This window comes from Lissotriton helveticus, assembly GCF_964261635.1.
Source record: "Lissotriton helveticus chromosome 1_1 unlocalized genomic scaffold, aLisHel1.1 SUPER_1_unloc_2, whole genome shotgun sequence".
Lineage (NCBI taxonomy): Eukaryota > Metazoa > Chordata > Amphibia > Caudata > Salamandridae > Lissotriton > Lissotriton helveticus.
Window position 1 is genome coordinate 2,411,844 of NW_027611659.1, and position 23,223 is coordinate 2,435,066.

At 45.8% G+C, this 23,223-nt stretch overlaps 1 protein-coding gene across 1 annotated transcript in view; it reads left to right on the forward strand.

The window, feature by feature from the left end:
* Window positions 1-1,066: 1,066 nt before the first annotated feature.
* LOC144805708 (TRPM8 channel-associated factor homolog) overlaps window positions 1,067-23,223 on the forward strand; it is a 90,317-nt gene continuing 68,160 nt past the window's right edge. The window contains exons 1-2 of the mRNA XM_078672209.1: window positions 1,067-1,683; window positions 11,981-12,957. Coding sequence (XP_078528335.1) covers window positions 1,067-1,683; window positions 11,981-12,957 — 1,594 coding nt within the window. The remainder of the gene's footprint in view (window positions 1,684-11,980; window positions 12,958-23,223) is intronic.

Genomic DNA, 23,223 nt, shown 5'->3' on the forward strand with positions numbered 1-23,223 from the left:
TAGACTGGTGCATCGCTTAGCGTCATAGATATAGGCAGTAAGTCGATAATGGCAAGGATCCAATTTAGATGGGTGATTCGTTGTTGAGCGTGTTTGTTATAGGTATTTTTGCATTTTCCAGAACAATGAGGGAGTCTCTTGGTGGACAATGAGGAAGTAGTATGGTTGAACACTCAGCATCTGGCGAGAAGTGTGTTTTCAAAAATGAGACCCAAAAGGTTCTTGAATATTCGCATTGGAGCCCCTCTTGCTTCCAATTGTAACTTGATTAACCATTGACCAAAATTGCTTATGTGTTCTTTTACTTACTAGCAAAGAGCAGTCAGGTCCAGAACTCCTTATTTATTTCCTTTTTGAAGAGCCAGATTGATTTACTCAAAAGGGACATTGATTTACTTAAATCAAACTTTGCAGTACGATAAGATGGCGGTTGGACAAGGGGCAATTTGCACCGCCTTACGTGGCTTTGTAAAGAAAATGTAACTCAATGCTGCGGCCTGAGCTGCATTGCTTTAAATTTCATTCTGGGAGGCGTTCCACGGGTGGAGAATGGTTTCTTCTCATTATTTCCTCTTTCTATGTGAGCTGCAATATTCAGTACACATAGAAAGAGGAACATGCCTCGAAAGATTGCTTTTGTGTTGAAATTGTTTATTAGCATTTACTAAATATAATAAAATATAGACAATATACAGAATCATGTAATACAATAACGTGAATTACATTGGAATTAATGTGTGCAGGAAGGAAACCCTTCCTGCACAAAAACAATTCTCCTTGTAGCACAGGCACCTTTGCACTGTGGTGCAAGGGTGTCTGCATTTGCGCTAAGCTGTCTGAAGTGTGCCAGCATTATGAGAGAACTGCAGTGTGCCATATCCTAGTAGATATGATGCATTTCTGTTCACTCCCTTTAACTCAATGCAGAGTGTAAGTTGTGAAAGGTTAGTAAATATGGCTGATAGTGTATTCAGCCACAGACCAGTACATTTCTGGTGATGTAAGGATGATTATTGTTAATTCGGTTTTTGATTTAAATATTTTCAGGAACAAGAACCACGTTGAGATGAGCCTCATGGAATCTTACAAAGCCTTGACTCAAGGCATTAACAGTTTGGACCTTACAGGAAGTTCCATTCCTTGTGAACTGCTCCTGATTGGGGATAAAGCCTTCCCTGTGCTTGTGAGTACCTCTGGCCAAGTTGTGATTGCAGCTTCTCACTACGGGAAGGGTCGGATCGTGGTAATCTCTCATGAGTCCTACCTCAATAGCCCAAAGTTCTCAAAGCTTCTCCTCAATGCTGTCAACTGGCTGAAACCCTCAAAAGATGCTCTGGTTGGTGTCCAGTCTACCTTTGCCTCCCTGGTGAAGACCTTGTCTAATGGTTGCATCAAGGTGCAGTCCACTGGTGGGTTTCTGGAATCCTTTGGCGTGTATTGCATGGACGCTTATAATGCCAATCAGAAGAAAGAGCTTATTGCATTCGTGAAGAACGGAGGCGGTCTCCTCATCGCGGGTCAGGCCTTGGATTGGGCCTCCAAGCACGGCACAGAAAATGTCTGCTTTGAATTTCCTGGAAATGAAGTGATCAATGTGTCCTGCATCTATTTCACATCCAACTGCGTTGAGGGCAGAGTTTTCCCTATCTCCAAAGAAATCCCAGTTTCTCCATTGCTTGTTGGGTGAGTAAAAACCATTCCTTATCATTAAAATGTGTTGATTGACAAAGGAGGAAACTACTGAATCAACTATGCAATTTCTCTTTTCTATGTAATATGTAGACAGAGTTGCAAATGGAATAAAGATGATGAACTTAAATACAAAGAAAAGAAACATTCACACACTGTGTAGAGGGAGAAATCTTGGCACACTCGACCTGTGCATGGTTATAATGATTTCCATAATATATGAGCTGAGGCTGAGGGTTGCATGTGATTGAGCTGAGGAGGTGGCAGCGCTGTTGGGTCAATTAGTGGTGGTTGATGGACTGAGATGTTGTTTTGGGGTTCGAAAAGTCATCTTCTGTGACCCAGCCAGGATGGGCCTGGTGGCCCTGTCATTACTTACGGGACCCATTCTAGCATTCTGTGGTACATACAATAAATGAGGTTGGCATGAGCAGGTCCTCATGCCAGCTCCCCCTGCAATGGTTCTCCCGTCCAGAATGCCCGTCATCCTCTACCCTCTGCTGCCTTTGGATTTGTACCTCTTCTGCTCATTTCTGCTCCTTTTTTCTGCCTCTTCTCTGCTAGCTCCTGACCTCTATTCTGCCTCTTGCTGCTCATTCTGCCAATTATTTTGCCTCTTTCTTCTCGTATCTTACCTTTATTTTGCCTCTTTCTGCTCATTTCTAATCTTTATTCTGCCTCTTTCTCCTCGTTTCTGACCTTTGTTTTGCCTCTTTCTGCTCGTTTCTGATCTTTATATTGCCTCTTTCTGCTCGTTTCTGACCTTTGTTTTGCCTCTTTCTGCTCGTTTCTGATCTTTATATTGCCTCTTTCTGCTCGTTTCTGACCTTTGTTTTGCCTCTTTCTGCTCATTTCTGATCTTTATTCTGCCTCTTTCTGCTCATTTCTGATCCTTATTTTGCCTCATTCTTCTTCTTTCTGATCCTTATTCTGCCTCTTTCTGCTCATTTCTGATCTTTATTCTGCCTCTTTCTGCTAGTTTCTGACCTTTATCCTGACAATGCATTCGCAGCACCCACATACTCCTATAGGCGACAGTGCTGTGCTATACAAATTCTGATTGATTGAAATGACAGCCAAAACAGGTCTGTGTTCCAGGTAAGTCAGTGGGACTTCCAAGTCACGATCATTCCGATAATTTTGTGGCACCGGGGCAGGCCTCTGTGTATGAACGTTGCCAGTAGTGGGATGTACAGCAGCCACTCCAACCATCAGTAAAATATTACAAAGTCATAGGCATGGTGAACAACCGTTACAACGAAACTATTACAATGCACTTCCTTTACAACGCGGTCATTACATCGCAAACCATTACAACGCATTGCACTGGGGGGCGCTCTAGGATAGGGAATAAGTTTAATTTTCTATCCAACACCTTCCCTAGTGTCCACGGGGACTGGAGTTGGAATAGAAAATTATACTTACCACTATCCAGCACCTCTAAGCGCTATGCGTTGTAAAGGTTTGCGATGTAAAAACCGCGTTGTAAAGGCAGGGGTTGTAATAGCCTGCGTTGTAACGTCATACATCCCATAGGCATCTGCATGTACAGCAAATATTAATGGATTCCATACGTTAGGAATGCCTCTGTTAAGGAGATGTTGTGTGATTGATGTCCTGTAATTTACACTTATTGCAACAGGTTGGGCCATTTTAGAAAATGTATTCAACAAACTTTAGGTAAAAAAACTAGAAATCACAGAATGGGGCACCACCATTTATGACCCAAGCTTGACAAGTCTGCAGTCAATAGGGGTCACCTCTTTAATCAGAAGGACTGCACCGGTATTATAATAGACATCTCTGATTAATTGTGATAATCGTTTGAGTGTGTCATCAAATACTATCCAAAGATCTAAAACATTTGAGGCCCACGTTGGACACAAAAAATGGTTCTCTAGGGTCCCCCTAGAGCTGAAGGGGTTGGATTTCTAACCCCCGACATTAGGGGCTCAGTTGATGTGCCACCCTGAATTAGGAATACAGTTGGACTACAACCATACGCAAAGCACTCAACACTATTGCGTAGGACGTCTTTCCTGGTAACCATCGGTCCTATAGGATGAGTTCAGGGACAACAGTAGAAATCTAAGCACTCTTTTGTTGTTGAATAACACCCTCAGATTGCAGTAAGAAACAGGATATGTATTTTTGTTTATTTTAAAATCCTAATCTAGTGTACACAATGTGCATGATGGGAAGAGTTGTGGCGCAGCGGCCAGGGAGACTAACTCCAGAACCCAGGGGCATACGGTTCACATGTGACTCTGGGCAATAGCTCGCTTAGTCTTCCTGACGGCCCCCAGCACCTTGACACCTTTGGGTAATTGTTCGCGCTTTATAAATACTGGACATTTACATTTTCATGATAACCACCCAGAATATGAACAGTAATCCAGAGAAGCAGGTTATGGATATCAAAAATAGCAAAACAAAGTTCTTCCTTTGCTATTGAGTTCAATAATCCTAACAACCCCATTTTGTTACCTCTAGGCGCTAACCAAGCTTTAACTAAATCAGTGAACAATAATCCTAAGCTTGAGTTTCAGAGGTGCTGCACTCCAGAAATTTTAACCAGAATGGCTGTTCATACCAGCCTCCTCTCAGATCTGGATAGTGGTGGCACTTTGCTCCTGGATCCCCCATAACTCACACAGATACCTCATGAGTGATGACTGGGTCGAGGACGAGGGACGTAGAGGTAATGCTATGATTACATACGGTAATCCCCATTACTCTTAGTCCTACTCGTCCTCGACCCAGTCATACTTCCCACCCTCCCTCCCTGTCCAGGCCTTTGTTGCTTGGTGTGTCAGGATGTGCTTCTGGTGGTTGGGTCTGATATAGCACCTGGCAGGAGGGGGGGTGGAGCCTAAAAAGCGTTTCCTGTTTTGTTTCCTGTCTGTGGAATACCTCATGAGTGATGACTGGGTCGAGGACGAGTAGGACTAAGATTAATGGTCAATATGGGGTTGCGATACTATTTACTCACATTACTGGTTAGGCTGCATGAAAATAGCTTTGCCCAGATTAGGTGGGGTTCAGGAGGGGAGAAAACTAGCAGTATCCCGGTAGAGAGAGGGGTCCGCCAGGGATGTGTCCTTGCTCCCACCCTGTTTTCTCTTTATATCAACGGGGTGGTGGAGCATCTTTTAGAACATCCTTCAGATGAACCATCCCTGGCTGGAGAACGTATACCCACCCTCCTCTTCGCGGATGACACGCTTTTAATATCGAAATCCCCGATAGGCCTCCAAAGGCTTTTGAATAATTTTCAATCTTTTTGTACTAAACGGGGCCTCGTAATCAATACAGGCAAGACTAAATATCTTGTGCTGAATCCCCCCAAAAAATTAGCACGTCCTCCAATCCTGAATGCTGAACCCTTGGAGAGAGTAGAGATGTTTGATTACCTCGGCATCCGCCTATCTCACAAAATGCAATGGTCTCCACATTTGGATAAAATGTTACTATCCCACAAAAGGATCACAGGAGCTATTCTTAAAGAGCAACGCTCCTGTGTAATTAGACCAATAGCTGTTGTTCTTGATATTTATGAAGCTAAAGGGGTTAGCTCTGCTCTGTATGGGGCGGAGCTTTGGGGCTCATCCATTACCAATGAATTGCCAAAATCCGAAAGGAAGTTTTGTAGGGCGATTATGTCCCTTCCACAGGGCACCCCTACGGTCCCATTAATGCTTGACTTAGGCTGTCGCCCTATTGAAGATCTAGCAAGACTACGTCCACTCCTACTATGGGCATGATTGTGGCGAGTGCCTGAACTTAGTAAATATGCGCAAGGCCTCGCAGAAATTATGTCCTTGCCAGGGTGGCACAAAATTAAATGGCTGAGTGACATTAAAATCTTGCTATTTAATTTGGGCCTAAAAGATTCATGGGCTAACAGATCCTCTCCTCCAAAGGCAATTCTCAAGAAACTTTATTGGAACTGGATTATGTCACAACGAAACACTAATGCTTCTATGGGCAGTCTTACTGAAGAGTTTTTAAAATTCAAGGACTCTCCAAAATGTGAACTTTATCTGGATGCTATTGGCAAACCTTTTGATAGGGCCCTCTATTTTAAATTTAGAGCAGGAATTTTACCATTGTATACTTTTTCTTCAAGATGGAAACCGCCTGCACAAACTGTAGAGCTTTGTCCAGTATGTTTAGCTAAACCAGAAACATTGGCACATTTTATGTTCGAATGTGGAGAGTACAATCTACCTAGGAAAATATGGCTCAAACATCTATGTCGCCAATTGGGTGCCAGGTGCCATTCAGACGCAATTCGTATATTAATGTCTGATAGCCGTACTACCTATGCTTGTGCTCTCGCTAAATTTTTATCATGGGCCCGGTTAATCCGAGCCAAAAGGCTTAAATCAATTGTTTAATTTCCTTTTTAATTCATGATGTGTAAATAATTGTTTATGCATAGATTTTCTCAGCAACCTGTTTTACTCTTGGCTTCTTTTATTGTACCTATGAATTTCATGTGAAGCTTTTATGATAAATTTTTTATCGAAATAAAGCCTTTTTGACTTGACTTGACTTGACTAAGAGTAATGGGGATTACCATACGTATTCATAGCAATAATGAACAAAGATTAAAAAATGAAAAAATATACAAAAGTGAATAAAGGAAAAACAACAATAATAGGCGACTGAACGACCTAAGCCGGAATACAAAAGGTGAGTAAAACGTGGAAAAGACACCCTTAGTGTGTGGAAACCCTATGGTGTATGAAAACAATATTGATGTGACCATGTAGAGAAAGGCAATTAACCGAAATCACATGTGCTGGTTGTAAGAAATGGGGTAACCAAATCTCCAGGGGGGTAGCACGGAACCAAGCGGGCAGGCCAAACTTCGGAGGACATGTGAAGCACTCACGCAGTACCCACAGACGACACACCAGGAACACCACAAAAGAGGCAGGACACCAGTTTGAGTTGGAAAATTAGTAAGTAGTTTAGTATATCTCCAACCTGCAAGGCAAAAATGCATAAACATTGGTATCACAACACGGCGCCAACTGGCACCAGAGCCAAGTGTATCAGGGGGGATTATTTACATGGGAAGTAAGGGCTGAGTCCGTAAGTCCATGGCTGAAAGGAAAAGAATGTGATTAAATTAACATTAAACCTGGGGTCAATATGGTGGGGCCAACTCAGGCTCTCATCCTTACAGTAGACTGTCACTGCAAAGTACAACATTAGCATCAGGACACCCCATGCAGTATAACTCCAACACGACCCCTGTAAGGGAAAACTTCATGGTATCACAGCACATATTAACAGACAGGAGCACCTGTAACAAATCACAACAAGGTTTCTTCCACCATCCACCTGTGGGAACTACGCCTCAGGCAGGGCCAGCTCACGCCTTAATCCTTGGTAGTAGGCTGTAATTACAGAATACAACATCATACATAACCCCTGTAAGGAAAGACATCTTGGCATCCCAGCATCTAATAGCAGGAGGGTATAACCATAGGACCATTAGGCCGCCTTCGCAAGATCTACAGGGCATGCAGAACCCCAGTGCTGTAGCCTTCGGGAAAAGACCTGGGGAACACGACTCCTTAGCCCCCAACCTGCAACACAAACATCAGGCAGTGCATTGGCATCAACAACATATGAACCAGACAGGAGCACCTGGGATAAAGCAGCAGGCTTGCACATTAACATGGGATGTAACAAGGGGCCTGGAATGACACGTCAGGCCAGCATAGGAGCAGGTCACCTGTAGTACAAGAGCACATCCCGGTTTACCCCACTCTCAACCTGCGGGCATAAAACATCAGGCGTAGCTTGTGAGGCATTAACTCTTCCAGGGTCCCCTTAGGGGGAACAATAACCCATGGGGCATAGAACCGTAGGCCTACGAACCTCAGCATAGTGCAAACCCTCCCCGGGACCTAGACAGGCCGTTTTGTGAACACACAGAGTAACTTGCGTTATCATAGACCGCAATCAACAGGGAGCACAAGGAAATGACATGGGACGTCAGGCGGTCAGCACTGACCCCAGTAGCACACTTCGATTTCGATTTCAAAAACTTTATTCGATCATTATAAAATAATCATAAAAGTGCAGCTGTATATCACAACATTTACAGTTTACATTTACAATTTTACAACATACTGTTAAAAGGACATACTTTTCCTAAAAGATATAGATTTTAAAATATATACAGCCATAAAAAAGCACACATCAGGTTTGGCAAGTGCGAATAAAAGGCTCATAGCTGTTTCCACGGAGGATACCTTATATTTTTTTTAAAGTGGTTTGAAGTATATAATCCGGAGTAGTAGATAATAAGGGCAAATCAATAAAAAGTGCACGGTGCTCTGTTTGGAAGATCCGTCACACGGACAAGGGGCTACAGTGTGAAATTGGATGTGCGGACAGGCAACAAGCAGTAGCACACTTTACTGTAGGCCGTTAATCAGCACTTCCTTAACCAGGGATCACTCGGTCATTAGGCCAGGATAACCAGTTCTTTAGGGCTCAGGTAACTCTCTGTCATAATGATCTTCTAGAGCCTTTTCCTTCCCTACCCAGGGATTAATTCTACTTATGGCAAGAAACTTGGCCTCCACTTCTCACTGTGGGGATGTTGCCCAGTCTAGGAGGTCTCCTGCGTACCTCCAGGGCCTATAGGGCCGAATCCCAATTTCCAACAGAAGAGGGGTGGGGGCGAGCACCGACCCTGTGCCCCGTTGCCCTTTCCACACCCGTCACAGTCTAATTAAGGCCCCACTCACCGGCAGTCCAGAGGATGTCTCCTCGAGCACCGGCACTCTACCTGCTTCACCCGGGCCCCTCCTCTCTCTAGGGGACCCGGGGCCTCTAGAGTGGCTGCTCCGGACTCGCGGGAACACAGTCAGGCTTGGGCGCTCAGGGCTCTCTTCAGATCAGGAGAGTCCCGCCAGCAGCAGCTCTCCACCGGGGCTTCTGAGGCAAAGGCAGGGCAGGCACCGATCCTGCGCCTCGCAGCCCCCCTCCTCCCGACAGCCGGGCTCCCTCTTCACCCGGGCCCCTCCTTCCTTCCGGGGTCCCGGGGCTTCCGTCGGCCTGCTCGGGCTCTCCTCGGGGCACTCCGTCACAGGCGGAGGCGGGGTAGGCTCCCGCACTCCGCTCTCTCTCCTCACGGCGGCGACGCTTCTCGTGGCCAGTCGGGGCTCCCTCTTCACCACGGTAGCCCCGCAACACCGCCGTCGGCTTCGCTCGGGTTCCCTTGGCCTCACGGGATCCCGGGGCTTTGCAGCGGCTTCCGCGGCTTTACGGGACTCTTCCTGCTGCCCGGCTGGGTAGCCAATCCGTGCGAGGCTGGGCGGGGGCGCGGCCAATGACGCGGCCGGGCGCCCCCATCACGTGACACCGGTGACGGCGGCCTCAGGGCCTAACGCGGCCTCTCTTCACTTCGGCGGCCCTCTCCTGGCACCGGGGGCCGCTGCAACATTAACCACAACAGTGGGGGTCCCTACAAGGCGTCGCCGGGCTGCGGCGGTGAGGACGGCCGCAATCAGGGGTAGGCTCCCTTCTAATAATTATTTATATTTCCGCAAGCGCGCCAAAACGAGGGTAGGCTCCTCCAGCTCTATCCCCCTCACAGTCCCTTCAGGCCACACGGCGCTATTCTACTCAGCAAACTGCGCTATTCACAGCGCACCCCTCCTCCCTCGGCCCACACAGCTCTCAGGGCCAACAGCACTCCGGGGGCCACACCAGTCACAGGGCACGGTGCTTTAGCATGCCACAGTCCCTCGGGGGCCCAATCCTCCCCAGGTGGCTCCTCACGGCCCAGCGCTTCCAAGGGGGCCACAGCTCCTCCAGAGGGGGGTAGACAGTCCCACCTCAGTTCCTGACGGGCCCACTCCTCACCTCCTGGGGCTCCTGCTACACAGCGCTGGCGTAATTCACAGTCCCCACAGTGTCAGGGACCTGGGTAGGGGCCCTCCTTCGTCAGGGGCCCGGGGGACAGTACAGGAGGGGTTAGGGGGCAGGGCCCAGCTCACAGGCCCATGTGGCGGTAGCACCTCGCAGCAGGTCCCCTCACGTTCCTGTCCCAGCTCTGTCTGACTCTCTGGTGGCACATCCCCCTTACTTATACCCTCCTCCCGGGCGGTGCCAGAACCTTCTAGAATGTTGGCAAAGCTGGCCTAAACTGGCTCAAGGGGAGGGGTTGAGCACCCTGGGTGCCAGGCTTCCCTCCAAAATCTAGGGGTGACTGGGTACCTAACGACTAGACTGCTAACCTCCTGCAGTCAGGTGGCACACACATAGCCTGGGCATCCATTTTAAAAACACAGCATTTCACCAGGGTACATTTTACACAATGGGGGAAATTTACATGTGCTCACACCATTACATGATATTCCATATTAACAAGGTGTCTCACACCACACATGGCCTATACAGGTTTATACCCATGGGGGAGACATCCCAAATTAGGGGGGCAAAAAGCAAAAAATTTCAGGGGAAAGGCCAAGTCCATCAGTGGTACATTGTAATAGGTCACATAAATGTCCGGACGGAGATAATAAAATCAAAATTCTCTAGTGTTCCTAAGAGAAGACAAAATCCTAAGGCATAAACAAAACAATTGTAATACTCCAATAGACAATGTGGTAGTGGGCATCAAAAGTGAAATATACAGAACGTATGATGTGTCCTTGAAGACGTTGAATCCTAAAAGAAGACAAAAGGGCCGTTCGTGTGACACAGTGAACAAAGGTAATATCTAGGTGCGTCTAACAAGGAACCTGTTATGAAAAAGATAAAGAGCTCAAAAGGGAACCAAAACCAAACTTTCAGATCGACAAATACACTTAAAATTTTGGTGTTGGACGACACAGAAGTATATCACCGGAAAGGTCTCACAAAGGTGAGTATATAGCAACGTAGTTCCAACCAAGGGGCAAAATGTGCATAGCGTGTCATAATCATTGCACATTTCAGAAAAGGACAAGACTGATTGTGTTGTTGTTTCCCACAGTGTACACTCTGGAAGGATTGTGTTGTTGTTTCCCACAGTGTACACTCTGGAAGGATTGTGTTGTTGTTTTCCACAGTGTACACTCTGGAAGGATTGTGTTGTTGTTTCCCATAGTGTACACTCTGGAATGACTGATTTGGGTTTCCCACACTGCACATGCTGAGATGATTGTGTTGTTGTTTCCCATAGTGTACACTCTGGAAGGATTGTGTTGTTGTTTCCCGCAGTGTACACTCTGGAAGGATTGTGTTGTTGTTTCCCATAGTGTACACTCTGGAAGGATTGTGTTGTTGTTTCCCATAGTGTACACTCTGGAAGGATTGTGTTGTTGTTTCCCACAGTGTACACTCTGGAAGGATTGTGTTGTTGTTTCCCACAGTGTACACTCTGGAATGACTGATTTGGGTTTCTCACACTGCACATGCTGAGATGATTGTGTTGTTGTTTCCCACAGTGTACACTCTGGAGGTATTGTGTGGTTGTTTCCCACAGTGTACACTCTGGAATGGCTGTTTTGGGTTTCCCACACTGCACATGCTGAGATGATTGTGTTGTTGTTTCCCACAGTGTACACTCTGGAAGGATTGTGTTGTTGTTTCCCATAGTGTACACTCTGGAATGACTGATTTGGGTTTCTCACACTGCACATGCTGAGATGATTGTGTTGTTGTTTCCCACAGTGTACACTCTGGAAGGATTGTGTTGTTGTTTCCCGCAGTGTACACTCTGGAAGGATTGTGTTGTTGTTTCCCATAGTGTACACTCTGGAATGACCGATTTGGGTTTCTCACACTGCACATGCTGAGATGATTGTGTTGTTGTTTCCCACAGTGTACACTCTGGAGGTATTGTGTGGTTGTTTCCCACAGTGTACACTCTGGAATGACTGATTTGGGTTTCTCACACTGCACATGCTGAGATGATTGTGTGGTTGTTTCCCACAGTGTACACTCTGGAATCGCTGTTTTGGGTTTCCCACACTGCACATGCTGAGATGATTGTGTTGTTGTTTCCCACACTGTACACTCTGGAAGGATTGCGTTGTTGTTTCCCACAGTGTACACTCTGGAATCGCTGTTTTGGGTTTCCCACACTGCACATGCTGAGATGATTGTGTTGTTAAATTCCACAGTGCACATGCTGACATGGTTGTGTTGTTAATTTCCACAGTGTACATACTGAGATGGTTGTATTGCTGTTTGCCACAATGCAAAGGCTGTCATGATTGTGTTGTGTTTTCCACAGTGCACATGCTGACATGATTGTGTTCTTGTTTTTCAGACATGGGATTGACATCATCAAGGATATGAGGCATCTTCTAACTGGTGTCTCAGACCTGAACATTAATAATGGAGGGACAGCCTCCCATCTCCTGGTCCATGGGCAACTGGCCTTCCCCGTTGGACTTGATGATTCTCATCGGTCAATTCTAGCTGCGGCACGCTATGGGAAAGGAAGGGTTGTCGTGGCTGGACATGAGAACCATATAAACACAGCTCCTCTGAAGCCCTTCCTCCTCAACGCAATCTCTTGGCTGGCTGCAGGGAGAAAAGGGAAGATTGGCATGGTGAGTGGTCTGAAGGGGCTCCAGGAACTTCTCAATGCAAACAATGTGGCAAGTGAATATTCGATCCTAACCCCAAATCTCAGCGTCTACTGCTGCACGTCGTACAGTGATAGCGAGGCACAGAAAATCCAAGAGTTTGTGGCTGAAGGAGGGGGCTTGCTCATTGGAGGCCATGCCTGGTGGTGGGCCTGCAAGCATCCATATGAACACGCTGTAGCAGAATATCCCGGCAATAAAATACTGAATACATTTGGAATCTCCATCCTGAGCCAAACCCTCACGGCTAAAACCTACAACGCTATGGATCCTGAAGATGCACCGAAGGTCTACCACTTCCGCAGAGCTCTTTCCAAGTTGCTGCAAGAGAGCAGCGGAAAGTGGGATACAGAGCCATCTCCTGCATCTCGGATCACAAAAATGGGGCAGGACTGTGCTGAAATGATGAAGCTCTCCGCAGAAGGCTCTGCAGCGGTCCACTCAATTCACCAAATGTTGAAGGATCTGCTGTGCCGCACTGGGATTCCAGAAGTGAGCAAAAGAAATAAGATTCAAAACAAATCCAACAAGTACATACTGATCGAGTTGGCGACATCTCTCTATGAGAATTACCCTGACCTGCCTGAGCTCTTCCAACAGCCGGATTTGTCCAACGCATCTGATTTGACCGTGTCCATAGATGCCAACAATAAAGGTAGGGCTAAATCCAGATATTTTGTTCGTATGGAAATTGTTCACTTTTTAGGTGGTTGGTTTTGTCTGAAAGTTCATAGGAAAATAGGCAATCACACCCAGCCACTGGAAATAAAGGTTTTATGATTTTATGCAAATATATATTTTTCATGCAAATACAGTTTCCATTGAGGCCCTGGATGCTCTGGCTCTTTGGAGGTTCTCATGCTTCTGGCCACCAACTGGACAATGATTACTACATCTCGGAAATGCAGTAGGGGTGGTGTAACAGGCGTAATTCTCTTTAGCGTAATTACTTATAATTACTGCATAGTTACTCGTAATTTTGCAAAATTGTGTGAGAAGCATAATCCAGCATGTAGCACAAAATGTATTTTGTGCTAAGAAAATAGAACTAAATGCTACAGGACACGAAGAGTAGCAGCCAGCAGCTGCTCGTTCTCCCATAGATGGCTTTTCCTTTGCTCCTGCAAATTACCCTTAATTACTGAAGCTGGCATAGTCACATAGTTTTGTAAACTTCGCATCACAAGAGCAATGCGTAATTACGCATTTTTGGTCTTTCCATTGCTCGTGCAGTAGAATTTTTGACCCAAATTACTCTTAAATACTAAACCCGGCAAAGTTACGTAATGTTGTTAACTTTGGATCACAAGAGTAATGCGTACTTACGCATTTGTTGTGATTCCTTAGCTCCTGCTGTAGGATTTTTGACCCAAATTACTCTTAATTACTGAACCCGGCATAGTTACGTAATTTTGTTAACTTTGCATCACAAGAGTAATGCGTACTTACGCATTTGTTGTGATTCCTTTGCTCCTGCAGTAGGATTTTTGACCCAAATTACTCTTAATTACTGAAGCTGTCGTAATCGCGTACCGTTGTTGACTTTGCATCACAACAGTAATGTGTAATTACTGAAATTACTCCAATTACTCCTGTGTAATTAACAATTCTCCTAGACCTAGAATATAGTCACAATAGTGAAAGCCAAACGTGGCTTTGTTTACCCTGGGGATATTGCAGAGGAGATCCCAGCACATGATGGGAAGCCCTGATCTCAGCAGCAGGGACCAGTCTAGAATTGGCACACATGATGCCAGAGAAGAAACTGTCTGGGTAGCATGTTATGCAGCATTGTTTTCAGCTCTGGGACATTTACACTTCTGGTAAAAACTGGGACCACAACAGCAACGCAGCTCACATCCTGGTGATGAGCGCAAACATGCCCGGCGAGCCACAACACAGTCACCAATGGGTTGTCACTACTTTTTACAAAAAACAAATAGTCTGTAAATGACTGAGATCATCAGCAAGTCTATACCCCGGGCATCAGCAATGGTGGCAGGCTTCGCGATATGTATGCACATCTACCTGCAATTTGAGTATCAATCACATGACACGTTTCCACCTAAGAGGACATGCAGGTGCCTAGCTCAGGTGAAGTACAGGATGGTCTTCTCAAGTAATAAAAATGTTGAGGATTTCGACTGCGTCAGCTGGGTTTGAAATCTATGTGTCTTAAGTGCCAGAAGAAGTGCATCCGGGATTCAGGGATGGACACTGTGGTTAGGCTAGGTCAGCATCTGTAGGTAACCATGCAGTTGCATGCAGTGGAAAGCGTACAGACACCTCAAATAGCACAAAGCGGAGCAGCTGGGCATGCTGAAAATGAGGACTTATCCAGTATAAGTAGTGTCTCTGTGAGTGACGCAAAGAGTGCGCGTCACAGTAGATCACAAGGTGGTGTTGTTGATACAGAAGGCTCCACTACACTTGTGCAGCAAAGGTCAGTGCACAGTCTGCCCAACACGAATATCTCTTACATTTGTACAACATTTTGTATTTTGTTTGTTGTACTTTTTCAGTAATGTGTACTGATGCTGTCCTTGCATTTGAACATTCTGAGGAATGCAAAGTATGTAACATACCTTTTACAACCAGAGAAATTAGGGTTATTTACTTTGACACTGCATTTCTTGTTTAGCCTTATGCAAAATGTAACACACAGCATCACTCACATACCTTAAAAGTAATTGTTTGTAACGGCCGTGTGTCTGGCTCGTCCTTCTGCTGCCAATGTATCTTCTTGTGCTGCCTGTGCTGTTGGGTGTTGTTGGTCAGCTTCATCAGAATCAGAGTCCAAACCTATCTCTGGCAATCCTCTAGACCAGCGTTTCCCAAACTGTGGTCCGCGGACCCCAGTGGTCCGTGAGACATTCCCAGAGGGTACGCAGGACTCGAGTGCCTGTCCTCATAGTGAAAAATGAAACGCCCATGCGTCCTCACAGCACACAAGTGCTGTGAATGTTGGCGCAGGGTCGGCGAGACCACAACAATACAATCGTGAGGCGGGGGCATCGAATGGGCAGTTGGTAGTGAGGGGGGCGGGGCCACAGGGGCACAGCGGCTGGGGAAACGAGTGGTACAGAAGGCAAAAGGGGCACAAAAACAAGGAAAAAATGAGTGGCACAGAAGGCAGAAAGGCACAAAAAACGAGTGGAACAGAGGGCAGATGGGCACAAAAAATGAGGGAAAAACGAGTTGAACAGAGGGCAGAAAGGGACAAAAACGCACAAAAAAATGAGTGGAACGGAGGGCAGAAAGGCACAAAAAATGATGGAAATGAGTGGCACAGAGGGCAGAATGGCACAAAAAACGAGTGGAACAGAGGGCAGAAAGGCACAAAAAACGAGTGGAACAGAGGGCAGATGGGCACAAAAAATGAGGGAAAAACGAGTTGAACAGAGGGCAGAAAGGGACAAAAACGAGGGAAAAAATGAGTGGCACACAGGGCAGAAAGGCACAAAAAACTAAGGAAACGAGTGGAACAGAGGGCAGAAAGGCACAAAAAGGAGTGGAGCAGAAGGCATAAGGGCACAAAAAACGAGTGGAACAGAGGGCACAAAAAAACGAGAGAAAAACGAGTGGAACAGAGGGCACAAAAAACGAGAGAAAAATGAGTGGCACAGAGGGCAAAAGGGTCACAAAACGAAGGGAAAACGAGTGGCACAGAGGGCAGATGGGCACAAAAAACGAGTGGCACAGAGGCAAAATAGAGAATACAGAAATATAGGGGCAGCTAAGAACAGAAGGCAGAACTGGCAGAGAGGCACGGGGGCAGCGAGGGGAACAGAAGGGAAAACCGGGCAGAGACACGGAGCAGCGAGGGGTACAGAAGGAAAGACCGGGCAGAGAGCACGGGGACAGCGAGTAGAACAGAGGGAAGGAAAACGGGCATGGACCACATAGAGGCAGCAGGCGATGACAGAGAACAGCAGTCACAGACACATCAATGAATATACAGGCAATACAATAAAAGCAATAAAGCATTGAAAGGCACAAGTGTGCAGGTTACCGTTACTTGAAAGGCAGGTAAAAATAGATGCAGCCAGGATCAGCAGTAGGATTTTCCTGGTGCTGTCCGATTGCTTACTTTCCACAAGCCCTTGGGTGAATTATGTGTGCTGTCAAGCTTTCATATTCAGCCATATCAAGCTGTTGCCTTTGCAGTTTGTTGTTGGCAAGGGACGGGGCAGCGGGCATCCTAACAGGAGAGGGTCATGTCAGGTGCCACGCGAGGCCTCTCTGAAATATGCCTGAACTGCACTGCTCACCCCTTGGTGGTAAAATGTTGTTCTGCTGTCTGTGACTAAAGATAATGTCTAACAGGGGTTTATGGTAATTGTGTGGTAAATAAATAAATAATACCCTATTTTTGACTAGACTTATAGCATAACAGATAGCTCAATAAATAAGAGTCAAGATTCGAGGTAGTAGGAGTTTCTGCAGGTTTATTACAGCATAAGGACAGGATCAGGACAACCTGCATAGGAACAGAATGACAGGGCCCAGCAGGACAACTGGGGCCCAGCAGGGGAAAAGAGGCCCAGCAGCTGCTGGGGCTAGGTCTGGGATGAGCGCGCTAACATTTAATAACAACATTGACTTATATACATAGCGCAAACACATAGCATTACATTGCAGTAGGCGTAACAGTAGGTGGAGTAGGAGGCGTGACGCGTAGCAGTCGCGAGAGATAAGAGTAAAAAGGAGGTGTAACTGGGAGTTTACTTAGACATGTGATGCAAAACGTAACCGAATATGTCATGAAATGGGCGGAAACATAGGAGGGGGCTACCTAAGGAGCCGGGACCTCTAACCTGATGGTGCGCGCAAACTAGCAATGACGTGTTACTAGGAGAAGCTGGGGGCTACGAACTCTGTGCTAGGAGCAGAGACTAGAGTCTGGAGGGTCGGAGCGACATGTACCTAAACCCTATCTGGTATCTAATGTTTAGGGAACATGTTGATATAAACTAGAAGTCATGAGGGGAAAGGCTAACTTGACTCTAAGACTGGACCATGCATTATTCTACATGAAGTGCGTGATGAAGAATACTAAATGACCATTAAATACAGTATTTCTCTAACGTGGAGACGAGGAGGCTAGACAATGACGGAAACTATTGATGCAGTTCAGTAGCTTAGGAATGCAGAGGAGGAGGACTGAACTGATAGCTGGAACTATAACATACTTTTGGCAGACTCAGAGGCAGAGCCGGGGTGCACCGGGCACTGCGAGGCAGGAAGTAAGTGAAGGGTCGAGGATACAGGTGGGGGCTGTATCGCTCCTCAGCGAGGCTTTCAGGAGACAGGAGCTGAATCTGTGGTCCGGGCCCTTTTGAGGCCTGGAAACGGAGACTTTATAATTGAATAACGTGCACACTGAGAAACGTGGCAACATTACTTACATAGGCCTGATATTCGTAGTATTCACGAGGACTGGAAACTAACATACTAGAGGTGGACACAACTGTAATTGCGTCTTTAATCAGAAATGGGGAATAACATATGCATATTGATCATGCACACATAACACATGATGGATGAGGCGTAGGGACACAGAACATGGCAAAATTTACTTTTCCACATTCCCTCCTTGTCACTACGTTTCCATCAGGAAACATCAATATTCATGATACCGTCTATCATTTCATACAGTACCATTTGCTCGTCTCGAATTGTCTTGGAACGAGATTTAGAACGGGGCTTGGGACGGGGAATACAAGAGGTAGCACACATGCTGCAAATCGCAGGGCCACATTGTATACAGAGGCAGCAGCTAAATATAATCGCTACTGCAATACCTAGAAAGGACAGGACTTTCCATCCCCATGCGGAAATTATATTCCAGAACCAACCGGGCCATGTCCAGGTGCCTGGATCTTGGTGTAACAGATGGGCAATTTTATGGAGTCTGGTTATAGCTGAATAAACAGACGGCGCGTTATTAGGAATGAAAATACAACAACTGGATCCGAGAATTCTACAGGCCCCGCCCCTATCGGCCAGTATGACGTCAAGGACGAGACGATTCTGTAAAACGACAATTCTCATAAAGGATTGCTCTTCAGTTAAGTTACCTAGAGCGGAGGTAGTCTCATCTACTACTGCTTCAAGGGTTCTTGTTAACCTACGAATAAGTTTACTATTTACAACTGTACCTAAATAAGGGAAAACACCTTTATCTATATCAATGAATTGCTCTGCGGCGGTTTCAGTATAATCGACAATCGGGAGATTTCTCTTGTGTCTAGTGTGTACTAAGAAAGAATTCCTATGATAGTCAGGTGGGGCTAGAAAAACAGGTGGCAGTAGGAAAGCAATGTAACAGGTTCCCTCCCAATCGAGGGGCAGACGGACATATGCAGTTTGACCACAAATAAAATAAGAATGACGTGAAGCTTTGAAAATAGATTTCCTACTGTCACTATACTGGATAACAGTAGTACATTCACTATGACCTATGTGTACAGAACCATAACTACGGACACATAATTCGCCTTTGACTGGTAGTACTGAAATAGCGGGTGAGTCTGGAGTAGTATCAGACTGAACATTCAGAACCATGAAATTCGACGAATAATTTCCTAAATCATATACCTCATTTTCTAAATCTAAACCTGTTCTGTGGGGGAAACCTTGCTTGTCTGGGAAACATGTACTGTTAAGAAAAGACATATCTGTTGAGGATGACGTTAACGTGGACCATGCTCCACACGAACCATTGTGTGAGAATGGATAAGGAAAGAGTGGCAGAACTCCCTTCGGTGTCTGAAAAGGGGGGAGTCGACCACACACCCAACAATTAGTGGCATTGCTGGTCTGGTGTGAATAATGTAACATACGGATAAATGTGTTATTACGCATAGCGAGGCGGTATGCATATTCGTGAGGAGGCAGATCACTAAACGTGTGCTCTACTGTAGCATGAGCAGACATATTTACATGAGGAACTGAAAAACACAGATAGAAAGCATAGCTGGTGCAGGAAATCATTATGCTGATGAATAATACGAAACTCAGAAAAACGATATATTTGATTGAGCTTTGACTGACTCTCTCACTATGGGGGTCTATTTTATACATGTCAGAAACAGTCTAACCGTTTCACCTAGGGGAGGACTTATACAATCAAACTGTCTGACTTATTAGACCTGAGCTTTTGCTTATACTCCTGTTGCGGAGTTTTCTCTAACAAGGGAGGGGTTGTAATAAAGTCTGGTGCGGGACAGTCCTTCAAAACAATGTTCTGGCAATCCTTCGAATCCTGGGAAATGTTCTTGGGAATGTTTTTAAAGACTGGTTTCGGTCCTTTGAAAAGTTTTACATGAGAAAGGTGGACCCACCCCTTCCTGCCTTCCAACTTGACGGCAGTTCGGGTGGTCAAGAGGACCTGACGTGGCTCCTTCCAACGTGGTTCCAGCGGACTTGATCTGTCGAAATTTCTGATCATCACAAGGGACCCTGGAACGATCTCGTGCGGTGCCACCTCGGTATTGTCTGGAAATGCGGCGGCAACCTGTGAACGACATGAGTTGAGGGCAGACATCAAGGAAGCTAGGTAATCTGTCAACATATTACATGAAACATCGGTAATACTTCGGGGTCTAGGAGTACCCCACATATTAGGGGGGCGGCCGAATACGACCTCATACGGGGACAGACCTGATCTGGAATGTGCGACCATACGCATGTAAAACAGAGCGACTGGCAAAGCTACTAACCAATCCACACCCTTGTCTTTACATACTTTTGCTATACGGATTTTCAGAGTCTGATTATGCCTTTCGACTAGTCCAGCTGCTTCTGGATGGCGTACACAATGGAACTTCCACTGGTACCCTAACAACAGGGAAACGTGTTTCATGAGTTCAGATGAGAATGGCTGGCCGTTATCAGAATATACGACTCTAGGGAGTCCATATCTAGGGAAGAATTCACGAACCAACTGCTTGGCAGTGGTCGCGGCTGTGTAATCTGGGACTGGATATGCTTCTGTCCATCTGGATAAGGCGCATACAACTACAAGGACATACTTGAAACCTCGACATCGCTCCATTTGAATATAATCCATCTGGAGGACCTCAAAAGGGTGGTCAGGGGGCTGGAAACCACCTTGTTCCACCGGAACACTTTTACCTGGATTAAACTGACAACATATCATACAGGTACGGACTTTCTGCTTGGCTGCAGCTCGTAAATGCTTGTTGAACCAAATGTTCTGGATACTGTCTAACATAGCTTTTTCTCCTAAATGTGCTGGACTATGTGCGGTATTGATAATGACTTGAACCATAGAATCGGGGAGAAACCATGTGGCTCTACCCTTCGTTAACCATCCTTGATCTGTCTGGACCCCTCCTTGTTCAGACCACTTCTTGATTTCATCGGGAGTAGCATGTGACTGTATATCTATGACATCTTGAGTAGGGTCCTTAACTGTCATGCATGTAGTCAGATCTGGAATATGTGTCTGATTAACTGGAATGTCTGGAGTCTGTGCTGTAAGCTTGGCTGTGCGGTCTGCTAAATCATTACCTTGGGAAATAATGTCAGTAACTTTCGTATGTGCTTTGCATTTCATGATAGCAATAGATGTCGGTAAATGTATGGCATCTAACAGGGCTTGAATAAGGAGACCATGCTGAATCTTGGTTCCATGAGAAGTCATAAAACCTCTCTCCTGCCAGAGCACTCCGAAGTCGTGTACAACTCCGAATGCGTAACGTGAATCTGTGTAAACATTAACCTTCAGGTTCTTGGCATGTATACAGGCTTGTGTCAGAGCAACTAGCTCTGCTGCTTGAGCGGACAGAGTATCAATACGGTGTGTTTCAATAACTGCAGTGTCAGTAGTCACTGCATACGCGGCGACTAGTTCTCCTGTACTAGTTCTCATACATGAACCATCCACATAAAGTGTCAGGTCAGGATCTGGTAACGGAATATCTGTCAGGTCTTGTCTTGGCTTAGTCATAATGTTAACTACTTCCACACAATTATGTGTGTCTGGATTTGAACTAACTGATGGTAACAGTGTAGCAGGATTCAGGACGTTGCAGCGTCTAATTTCTATGTGTGGCTGGAACAGTGTCAATTCATAACCTGTTAAACGTGCAATTGTCAAGTGCTGAGTTTGTGTTCGGTTTAAAAGAACTTCTACTGAATGTGGGACCTGTACTGTCAGGGAGTGTCCTAAAACTATAGAATCACTTTGTCTGATAGCTAGTGCTGTGGCTGCAACTGACTTGAGGCACGCAGGCAACGCCTGGGCGACTGGATCTAATGTGCTCGAGAAATAAGCACAGGGCTTGTATTGTCCTGCTTGATCTTGTGTGAGAACAGATAATGCTGTACCTTCGCGTTCTGTAACGAAAAGTGTAAAAGGCTTACTGTAGTTCGGTGTAGCTAGAACTGGAGCTTGACATAGGGCTTTCTTTAACTCGTTGAAACTAAGTGTATGGTCAGATGTCCAAGGGAGGACAGTCGATACGGCTGCCTCCTGTGTCGTTAACTGTATCAGTGGCTTGGCTAGGAATGCATACTGGGGAATCCATTGTCTACAATAAGAAGTAAGGCCGATAAAGGCACGTACCTCCTTCTGGGTTCTGGGCTGGGGAAGACTCGCTATTAACTGGATACGGTCGGGTGTCAACTGCCTACCCCTCTTGGACAGCAAGTGTCCTAAGTATACCACTTGCTGGACACAGAATTGAAGCTTCGAAGGTGACACCTTGTGTCCCATCTCGGCAAGGAAATACAGAACTGTAAGTGATGCACGCTCGCAGTCACGTTCAGAACGGGCTGTGATCAGTAGATCATCGACATACTGGAGCAGGGCAGTGTCAGTTGGCATGTGAATGTTGTCTAGTTGTCTCTTGAGTGCTTGACTGTAAATACTAGGGCTTTCTGTGAAACCTTGAGGAGCGCGTGTAAACATATAGCTCCTTCCATTTAAACAAAATCCGAAAAGAAACTGGCTGTCTGGATGAATTGGAACACTAAAAAATGCATTCTTGAGGTCAATAACAGTGAAAAACATGGCTTCGGAATCAATGGCTGTTAACAGGGAAGAAATGTCTGGAACAACTGGGTACTGAGGAATAATACATTTATTAAGTTCTCGTAAATCAATCACTAATCGATATACTGGGGGTGCATTCGGATCAGTACGTTTCATGACAGGAATGATCGGAGAATTACATACATTGGAGTCAGTTTCTACAACTACTCCTTGAGCCATGAGCTCGTCAATAATTTTGGATAAGGCTGCTACAGCCTCAGGTGGCAATCTGTACTGCCGGATTCGTGGTAACACTACACCTGGCTTGAGAGTCACACGATAGGGTGTGATTTGCATGTAACCTACATCAGTTGGACCTTGCGCCCATAAATGCTGCGGAACATTAGACAATCTTGAATCAAAATCTCGTAATACATAGTGACCTTTAAAGTCACGTAGGAACAGACGTATTCCCTCTGGGGAACAGCAAATAACTGCACCTAATTCTTTCAGTGTCTTAATGCCTAATAGATTTTCTGGACATGACTTAGTAAGTAACAGATCAGTAGTACGGGACAATGGACCTACTTCTAGAGTAACTGGCTTTGATATCTCATTAACTATGGGTTTTCCTGAAAATCCAAGGGAAACATTTCTTGAGCCTGAGAGCGGAGCCCCTGGAACTTCGGCATGACTAATTGTGGTCCTACTTGCCCCTGTATCGATCAAAAACTTTCTGTCTTTCCCTAATACTTGACTGTGAACATAGGGACCTTCTTGGTCTACAGGTATCTCGATGAGAGGCAAGCCTACCTCCCTCTCTAGGCTGTTTCATGAATATGACTGGTACTCTGGATACTCGGACTGTGCATACTGGTACATCTGCGATGTAACGTGCTGTGTTGCAGCAATAGGCTG